The 10,214-nt window shown below is 33.5% G+C and overlaps 1 protein-coding gene across 1 annotated transcript; it reads left to right on the top strand.

The window, feature by feature from the left end:
* The first annotated feature begins 280 nt into the window (after positions 1 to 280).
* Positions 281 to 5,830, top strand: LOC107195081 (E3 ubiquitin-protein ligase ZNRF2). Its single transcript, XM_015584853.1, has 4 exons — positions 281 to 1,018; positions 2,851 to 2,946; positions 4,734 to 4,839; positions 5,204 to 5,830. The coding sequence occupies exons 1-4, from the start codon at positions 640 to 642 to the stop codon at positions 5,259 to 5,261; spliced, it is 639 nt and encodes a 212-aa protein (XP_015440339.1). The 5' UTR covers positions 281 to 639; the 3' UTR covers positions 5,262 to 5,830.
* Positions 5,831 to 10,214: the final 4,384 nt, after the last annotated feature.

Raw genomic sequence — 10,214 nt, 5'->3', positions numbered from 1 at the left:
AATGGTCATTACTTATCTTTGTCTTTATTATTATAGTTACTGACTCGATCCGTCGGATGGACTATAGATAAGTGTTTAGAAAGCACCAGCTTGAACAGACTTTTGATTGGTAGACTATGATAATAACATATGTTCTGCCAATTGGAATTTTGTAGTGCTATACATTCCACCAATCAGCGGTCCGTAGTGAACTAAATGTTGTTGGTGTTTCGTGTCAGTACAGAACGAATCAAATAAATCAAGTCCGCACAGCGTAAATTCATCATGGTATCTAGCAGCTGATTACTGACTTCTAGGAAATTTCTCACAAGATGTCGGGGGGTATTTTGCGTGACAAGCCGCTGGTATGCTTTCGGACGATATGACTTGCTCGTTGTGGTGCATGTCTGCAAAATTTCGGCCTACGTTAAATCCTAGAGTGTTATAACATCGCTGACGTTAAGATTTACAATTTAGACTACCCTCCCGACTGTGAAAACTAGAAAAGTTAGGACTATCTGCAAGAATTGTGTCAGTGCGTGTATTACTGCCAAATCCAATATCTGGAATACTAATTTTTTTTGTGATTACAAGACAGAATTTTCCCATTACACGAAGACTTTAAATTGAAACGGAATATTACCACTACTTACAATTGGGATGGGAGCTAAAGCAAGCACTGTAGCACAATCTGCTGGAGGCAATGGGCAATCCTCTACTGGAGCAAATGAAACTACCATGCAGAGTTTTTCTATGCTTCGCTCTCTACCTGGAGGTGTTAGCATGTTGCAACATCAACATCAACAAGGGAATCAATCTCAAACTTCTCGAGTGTCTGGAGACAGTAGGCAACGTGCTCGTTCTTTGAGTTCAGTGCCAGATCTTTCTTCTGGAGAACAAAGCAGTCTCGCTGCCTCTGTTGGAGTCGGAGTTGGTCAAGCACTTGGTCTACCCCAACTTGATTCAGATGATGCAGATGAAGAAAGTGGACGGGTTTATGCTGCCCATAGCTTGCCTTCTCATATTTGGTCTCTTAACGGTAAGTTTATTAAATCACAGCCAATATATTACAAAGTGTGCACCTATCAGTTTATATGTATACATATGATAAGTTAATTAGTAGTTGAAAAACATTCCACTGTGTTATGTTCAGAAATGTCTAATGTATGGTACATGTATCCATATATAAATATATATATTTATACAGAACACACAATGGAAGACATACGATGTATACGCGCGCACACACCTATATACGCACGTGACACATGTAAGCGCGTACAAAGATGTATTCGTACATACATTAATTTTTAATATGATATAAATTTTATTATTGATTACGTAACATTGTTCATACGTACATGAATATGCGCGCGCGCGTGTGCGTGTGTATTTTGTGTGTGTGTGTGTGTTACGTATGCACAATAAAGTGAAACATAAGTTTCAATATTTTCGCTGCAGAATACAAAAAAGTAGTTTATTAAATGCTTATATTCACTAATTTTTCATAACATATTACGTTGTTATTTCTATAATTCTTACGCGTTTTAAAATTAATCACATTTATACGACATATTGGTTGCGTTCAGCGGACTCAACCGTTGCGCAACTGTTGAATGATTTCACTAGATTTTACGCTGAACAGTATTGCTCACTTGCTAACTTCTCAACATATTTAGTGAGCGGTCGTCATATTCGTGGCGGAAATAAATTACGCTACCTTTGCTCAACGTGTTGTGATTCAATATGGCGGAACCCAGTGACCGACAAACGTAAACAACATAACGCTTAGCACAATGCAGCCACGACGGCATTTTACATACAAAATAGGATTCCATATTTTCCATATTTGTTTATTTAGTATCTATGATTCACAAATTCCTGTCCTTTATTTAATCTTTTTTTATAATATAATATCCAATAATACATATGTATAAGTTATATGTTTTATTTATGGTATACACTTTAAAGCTATCATTGAATTAACAAATGTATACTTCAAAACTTATGTGTGACATCCGAAAATGTTCTTTAAATAAATTATTAGTGTATAACGGAATTATATTTTCAGCATAGTTAATTCTGCGCTTTGTTGTTGTTACATTATTTTTAGATTGCCCTATGCCCTATATCGTCCATTAATATTTTAATCACATCACATCCATCTCATTGTCCAAAGCAATTAGCAAAGCTGCATTCCTTTTTTTATATTTTATTAGAAGACAATATTGTTCACGCATGGTGTAATAACTATTTAAATTTAGCACCACAAACTGCTACAAATGTATCAACTATCACACTATCTACCCCAAATGTCATTCAGGAAAATAGGACTGATCACTGATGAATTCGTAACGGTTGAATCCGCTGAACGCAGCCAGTGGCTATATTATTTTATTAAATATAAATGTGTTTCTTGAATTGCGTCTCTAATTGAATTCAAAATAAAGTAAAGCTAGGTTATGTTATGATCACGTTTCATTGTAGTAGCTTAAATTAATTGCGAGCTAAACGGTGGACATCTGTTTGGCGTATGTTGTCTAGCTAGTTGTCCCGGTAACCACATGTAAATCAATCGTGATCAAACGTTGTTGCGTAAATTTTAAATCGCGACCATAAAAAGGGCATAGGTTTTAATAATGATGTTTTAATATTTCAAAAAGTACTATTTGGGATGGAAGGGTTTGAAATATGCCGCTTTTATTATGGGAATTATAATAAGTTCGTGTTTAAATGAGTCTGAGACTGAGGTTGTTCCAGCAACTCAAATGAGAAGAATTTTGTATGGTATTGTTCTTACTAACTTAATGATTCCTTACTTTTTACTGTGTCAACAGATTATACTCATAAATAAATTGCTTTGGTTTGAAGGTCTAAAGTGTCCTGTTTGTTCCAAATTTATTCTGCCAGATGACATAGAATGTCACTTGGTCATGTGCCTGACGAAACCACGTCTTAGTTACAATGGTAAGTTTGTACTTTATATTGATAGTTTCATTAAATCTTTTCCTATAATGTAGTAGTTACATATGAAAATTGAATAAAATAATTGTATGCAAGAATCAATATCAATATATGAGAAAGAAATATTCATTTTATACAACAGTGAAATTTGTTCTTTGTGACTATAGAAATATATATGTTTAATGTGGTCATTGAAATGTTGAATTTTAAAATCATTTTCAGTTGTTAAAATGTAGTTCATTGTTTGTTGCAAACTTTTAATAAATATAAATGTATTTTCAGTTGATATTATAACATATTTATCTTTGAAATAAGATTAATGAATGTAAAAAAACTAAATAAGATAAATATTTGTTTTTATGAAATAAATGCTGTGTATTAGTTTCAATATATGATATGTACATATTTGCAGCAACAGTCGATTGCAGTGTATTGTGTAACACTTAATAGATGGTGCTTTTATTTGATCAATAATAATATTAAGACATAAGCTAAAATACTTAAACATTTCACAGTAACATAACTAATGGCCAGAAATTGAACAAACAGCATATTTAAAAGTATTTAAGTAATTTTACATGGTCTCTTTAACAGCTGACAATCCTAGAGTACATTCACATCTAGGAAGTGTTTTAAATAATGACAATTTCACAACATTTGCTGTATTGTCTTTGTATTGCATTGCTACAATACGAAGACATAACACAATACATATATTATCTCAAATACAATTAGTTTTAAATCTGAAATATGTCATTACCTGCAAAAGATTATGTTCTTACAGAAAATGTATCTTTGCATCATTATATAAACTACTAATAAAACTTTTAACTTAAACTGTTTGTGAATGAAAAACCTAACTTCCAGTATGTATTTATAAAGATCATTGTACTAACCCTGTACATCTTGATTTATGTTAGGTGTTATGAGTCTGATGCATTATTTTGGCAAAATGGACTAATAAAATTCTGTAACTGTTGTTATTTATGATCTAAGTGTATATTGATAAATTACTTTATTCTACTACATAGTGCAGGTACTTTTAACTATAAATTTCCTGCTGCAAGAAAATAGAAACTACAGTACCAGATTACATATTGCATACAGATTGTCTTTTGTTTAAAATTTAGTGTGAAGTCCAGAGATTAGGTTGTACGCAATAATTTGAATTTCTTTATTTAAATATTTATATTTATATTGAGAACAATAAGGTGAAACATTCACAAATGAAATTTAAAACTTCTATATTTTGTGACAAAGATTTAGGAAAATATTCCTTCCTAAGTTACTAACCAGATTATTTTGATGAAAACAAGATTAAACATGGGTTCATTTGTGTTTCTCATTTTTAAGATGTTCTGTAGTAAAATTAAGAACAGATCGAATTATTTTTAATACGTACTTACTATCTGAAAGCTATAGGTGCTCGAACTGATGCCTCTGAACTTCACTACAGTAATTATTTTATGAATATCTCGTTAACTATTAGGTTTAGGACGTATGAAGAACACGTTTTTACTCTGAAATTGATACTGTATTGATCTATGGTACAAAAAATAGGTCATTCCGTTAAAAAAAATCAAGGTGACCTTGAAATCTCTGAAATGCCTCCACCCACAAAAAAAGCATGTACCTTGTAAGTTGTTCCTTGTGATGCCATTTAAGTTCCATGCCTCTAAAATTACTAAACTTGCCGTTAAGTATTTCAGGTGCTCAAGTTAGTTGAGACACCCTGTATATAAGCTAATGTAAGACTAAACTGATGTATCACTTTTTATCTTGCATTGCAGAAGATGTATTATCTGATGAGAAAGGCGAATGTGTTATCTGTCTTGAAGACTTACAACCTGGAGATGTTATAGCCCGTTTACCCTGCCTTTGTATATATCATAAAAAGTAAGTTTCTTTTAAATTTCAGGTATTATAAATAAATCTTAAATGTACTATACAAACTCTATTTTCCTCTCGTATTAAGGCTTTTATATTAAGTTTAAAAAGACACCAGTAGCATTTACATTGAGGTGTATGACTGTGCAACTAACGAACGTATACACACATCATTTCCCTCTTAGGGTTCTATAAAAAGTTATTTCAATTACGGGCAGTTACAAAGACGGTACATTCTAATATTTATTGGCAAATATACAGAGAACATTAGCATGTTGCAAGGTCATGGTGTCTCAATAATTGTTGTTTTAGGATTAGTGACATGATTCTATATACAAGTTGAAAGCAACAGAATATAATTGGTGTATTTCAGCTGCATTGATAAATGGTTTCAAGTGAATCGTAGTTGCCCTGAGCATCCTGGGGATTGATTTCTATCCACTGAATACGGAAGAGCACAATGCAATTTGTTGCTGACCCAGAAGACTCTCATCTCGATGGGAATAAAATGGGAGGAAACAGCAAAAATTTGAAAAAAGCTAGTCAAGATGGCTGCTAGTCCACTGTGGTGGTTGGTGCGTGTGGTTGTTCGACTGAATGACGCATACTCAATTTGAATATGAGAACAGACATTTAATTAAATCCTTGATTATATTACTTGTAAGCAGGGGACTTAAAAATCGCCATAAGATTCAACGACACAATGCTATTACTTATACGTATCTGTAATTAATCTATTAGTGCTCTATAGCATATTATCAATTGTACCATATTTATAAATTTTACTTAGTTCTACATCTTGAAGTCGAATTAGAGTTAAGCAAGATGATCTGTATTGTTATTGGTTATTTCGCCTTTTTTGGAAAAGGGGGTAGAATGAATGTTAGTCGAAGGGCCTGTATAATAATTGGGCAACGTATATTTTAAATGAGTTAATTATATTTTTAATCATTTAATTATGAATCAAATGTTTCATTTTTGTTGTCTGTTGGGGAATGAATACCAGAAAGGATATTTTTGATACTTTCATAAAAGGAAGAGAGTCGAATATATAAAAGTTTTAAGAAATGGACTTTTACTAGTAGTGATGTTGAAGCTGTAACAACAATAAAAGTATACATTTAAATTTCTTTATTAGAATTTAAACTTTGTGATAAATTTCTTTTACTTTTTTAGAAAATCGACGTTCTCCAATTATGCAATTAGTTAAAAGTTAGTTATTTTATAATTCATATCTTTTTTATATGGTAAGCATTAACATAACTCATAGTAGTTTTTGTAACAGAAATAAACATGGTCTGTCAATTTTCCAGTAACTAAATATAGGGATTGTATATATCGGAATTAGACTTGTATTACAAATCGTAAAAAGTCTAATAAAATGAAAATTTCAAACCAAATACAACTACAAAAATAAATCAAACATTCAACATGTTAAATATAATGATATTATGAAATAAACACATAAATTCTGTATTAATAAAAATATAAAATTTACTACTGTTCTTAAAATTATGGATAATGAGTGGTATTGTTATGTTTTTGTTTACAGTATTTTCATTTAAGAATATAAATTCCTACGTAATAAACTAATCAAGATTCTTTCCCTTCAGGTATAAAAATGTTTTCATAGTACAGTATGTTTCCCATGATGAGATGGTCAAAGTACACAGTTATACGAGGTTGCTTCGGTTTCCGTGCTGAACTATTCGCGGAAGACAATGAACGGGTTCACCGACTGCCAACAAGATATAGTAATAAAAGTAATAATAATAATAATAATAATAATAATAATACTTTATTTTCCCTTGCATTTCGGCTTTACGGCGACTTCCGATGACACAATGCCCGATATAGAGTGCCAGCAGATACATACACAATAATCAAGAAAAATACTATACAAAAATATAAATACAAACAAACAAAAACTTTACCATTTCAGAGTTACAAAAACTACACTACTATAACAAATAAACTTATTTATAAACGTAACATAAACTCGAATCAGAATTAAAGCAAATTAGAATCTAAATATTTCAAAACTAAAACTAAAACTATATCAGTATCCTAATCTTATTGCCCCTTGTTCTCTTTGGTGTGGTTCCAATTTCCTAGCTCTCCCCCACATTTTCCTTCCTTTTCTCCCTCCTTCTTTGTCTTAGTTGTTTCGCCCACTCTAGGCCCATCCCTTTATCTCCATAGCTCCTCCAATCCTCCTGACCATTTAACTATCCCCACACACTCCCTTGCCGGATGCTCTAGCGTCTTCTTCTCTTTACAGCATAATTCGCACCTTTTATCTTCATCCTCCCAGTATCTGTTGGCCTTCTCCTCATTGCCACATCTCAGTCTTGCCATCTCTTTTATTCCTTTTTCCCTTTTCTCACTCTTCTTGAAATATCTCGGCCAGCTAACCACTCTTACCTCTTTTGTATCTTAGAGCATACTTTGAATTCCACACACTTTTCATTCTTTCCTGCTCTTGAACCACTCTATCCCTTGCTACCAAGATTCTCCAGGCTTCTTTATTTTCATTTCTAATTCTCTCTACCTCCCTCTCCGAGTAACCACACCTTCTATAGCAATCTTCCCTTTTCTTTTCCCTTCTAGTCCAATTTCCAACTTCTTCTGATTTTTTTCTTTCAATCCAGCATTCCTTAACTAAAGGAGTAACCTCTCCTTTCCTTATTTTTTCATCAAACTTTTCCGCCCTTTTCCATAACCACACCCTCAACTTATCTCTTTTTACCTCTTCTCTGATTATATGGCCCAGTGTGTTTCTGTCCACCCCTAGCAGCCATCCTAATTACACTTCCTGCATCCTCTCAACCTTCTCTCTCTCCTTCCACCCCCACAGTTTCACTCTGTAACTTACTATGCAGCTCACTACTACATCAAATAGCTTCAATCTCCATCTCAAGTCACCTCTAAACTTCCTTTCCCCTATGCTTAGATCATTTCCATGGTCAATCTCGCTTTCCTCACTTTTTCCCTTATATGCTCCTCTTCTCCATTATTTCTCACTATCCTGTATCCAAGATAGCTAAAGTCCTTCACTTACTCTAATCGCTAGCTGCTCCACCTCCATTCCCTTCTCTTCTCTTCCCTCTCTGTAACCATATACTGAACACCATCATCTTTGTTTTTTTTTCGACATTCACCACAAGCTTTTTCTACTAAAATAATTAAAATCCCAGCATCTATCCCATATCATCTTCCCTTTCCGCAAGCAGGACAATATCGTCTGCATATGAAAACGACCATATTCTTCTCTTATCCACCAGTAGTCCACCGTCCTGACCTTCTCTTGTACAAAGTAAATTCCTTTTTTCAGCCTCCATCTTGACTCTTTCCTCCCACTCTACCTCTAGAACTTGTTTCTTTGTGTATCCTCTTCATCCTCCTTACTAATTTTCCCTCAACCCCTCTCTCCCTCATAGATCTCCATAAGACGTCCCTAATCAGTCCGTCAAATGCTGCCTTCAAATCAATGAAGGCTGCAAACAGTCCCCCTCTCTTTTCCTTCGGTCTTCTCTCCACCACATTCTTCAATATGTATATACAGTAAAACCTGTTTTTGTGCGGTCCTTTTTTATGCGATTTTATTTTTATGCGATTTGTTTTGTGCGATTTTATTTTTGTGCGATTTTTTTTTATGCGGTATATGAATTTCAACGGCGTTGGCATTACTGTAATGTTTTCTATCAGTGTACATATAAATATACACTTCAAGACGCTCTGTTCATTTGGTTTAAACAGTTTCCCGACAATGTACATTCAATTATTTTCGCTCGACGCGCTAGCAGCATACGCTTCGTATTCCGAGTTTTATCCACGACTCACGTGATTAAGGATTCATTTTATAGTGAGATTAAAGGTAAATAAATTAATTACTTTTGTTCCTATTTGTATATAGTTTTTATGATTTTCATTTTATTTTTAAACATATGTACTCCCTTAAAATGAATAATTGTAGCCAAAAAAAAGAGAAAAGAAAGACAATTCCATTAGAAACAAAAAATCTAATATTAAATAGACTAGCAGATGGTGAACCAATTCATCACAAGAAGATGCGCGTTAAGGATTACGACGACTAACAGTGAATTATGTAATGTGCATTTTGAAAACTTCTCCATGTATACAATGAAAAATTAAATGCTTTTATAATGTGTAATTTAATTATTTATTTTGTTTGGAAGCACTTTCTCATGTATTTCGTAAATAATTGACGTATTTTCTAAGTGCGACTTTTTTTATGCGGTCCCTCTCCGCCGCATAAAAAAAAATTTCTGTAGTATGTCGTACAAAGTTGTTTATTATATGTAGTATTTATGAAATTTCCGAATATTTTTTTGTGCGGTTTCTTTTATGCGGTCCCTATCTACCGCATAAAAACAGGTTTTACTGTACTTACTTACAGTCTACTGTTCGTCTTCCTCTCCTGAATCCCATTTGAATCTCCTTAAAACACTTCCTCTTCTCTGCCTGTTCTATCAGTCTTTCATTTAAAGCAGCCGCGTATATTTCATACGCCGTGCTCATCTATGTTACCCCTCTATAGTTTTTCGCCTCTTTCTCCATTCTTAAGGGGGAAGCTCCGTGGTCTGTATAAATTTATTTACGAAACAATCAACAACTCTGTACTATGGGGTACTATGGGTCTGTACTATGAGGTACATACAGTATGTACGAGTAGCGTAGCACTTTCCACCGCACCCACCTCTCTCCGCAATCTCCGTGCCGTCGGCGACCGCCCGGCCTAGGGCTATAAAGTAAACAATACACAGAATCAATCATGCATGAATAAAAATTCAAATTTTTACTCAGTTCAATGCGTTGTTATGCGAGTGTTGTTACAAATCAATTGAGAACATTATCCTGATGAAAATAACTCCAAACACGATATAATTTCTACTATTTTCAGCACTATACATATACTAATGTCTATAGCTATGTATATTTAAAAAGCAATATTTTCATCTGATGGAATCTTCTACTAATATTTTTATATTTATATACTGCAATACTTACAATAACGGTAACATCTAATTGTAAGAATAATTTGTGTATACATATATAACACAATATATACATAATATAAAATTTAAATATGGAAGAGGGAAAAATGCAACCCCCTTTTTATTAAATGCTTCCCAAATCGATATTTTTCAATCTTTTATTTTACAAAGGGGTTGCAAAGCGAAGTTACAGAATAATTACAAATATAAAGTAAAACTGAGTAAAACCGTCGTAGCGAAATTCGCATAGGGTCTCCTGATTTCTGCGCACGCGCTCAGGTTGTTGGGAGTTGCATCGGTAACGTAGATTCTTCCCGAACAGCCAGCTCACACGGATAGAAGTGAAGTATGCTTGTGTGGCAGAAA

The sequence above is a fragment of the Dufourea novaeangliae genome, unplaced genomic scaffold (assembly GCF_001272555.1).
Source record: "Dufourea novaeangliae isolate 0120121106 unplaced genomic scaffold, ASM127255v1 scaffold50, whole genome shotgun sequence".
NCBI classification, from domain to species: Eukaryota; Metazoa; Arthropoda; class Insecta; order Hymenoptera; family Halictidae; genus Dufourea; species Dufourea novaeangliae.
The sequence above is the reverse complement of the archived record's forward strand: the minus strand, read 5'-3'. Positions and strand labels throughout refer to the sequence as shown.

Bases quoted from the DNA above. Each gene is read 5' to 3' on its own strand.
- LOC107195081 (XM_015584853.1), top strand. From the start codon at position 640: ATGGGAGCTAAAGCAAGCACTGTAGCACAATCTGCTGGAGGCAATGGG. The intron at 1,019-2,850 runs GTAAGTTTATTA...TTTGGTTTGAAG, and splicing joins TCATATTTGGTCTCTTAACG to GTCTAAAGTGTCCTGTTTGT. The intron at 2,947-4,733 runs GTAAGTTTGTAC...CTTGCATTGCAG, and splicing joins ACCACGTCTTAGTTACAATG to AAGATGTATTATCTGATGAG.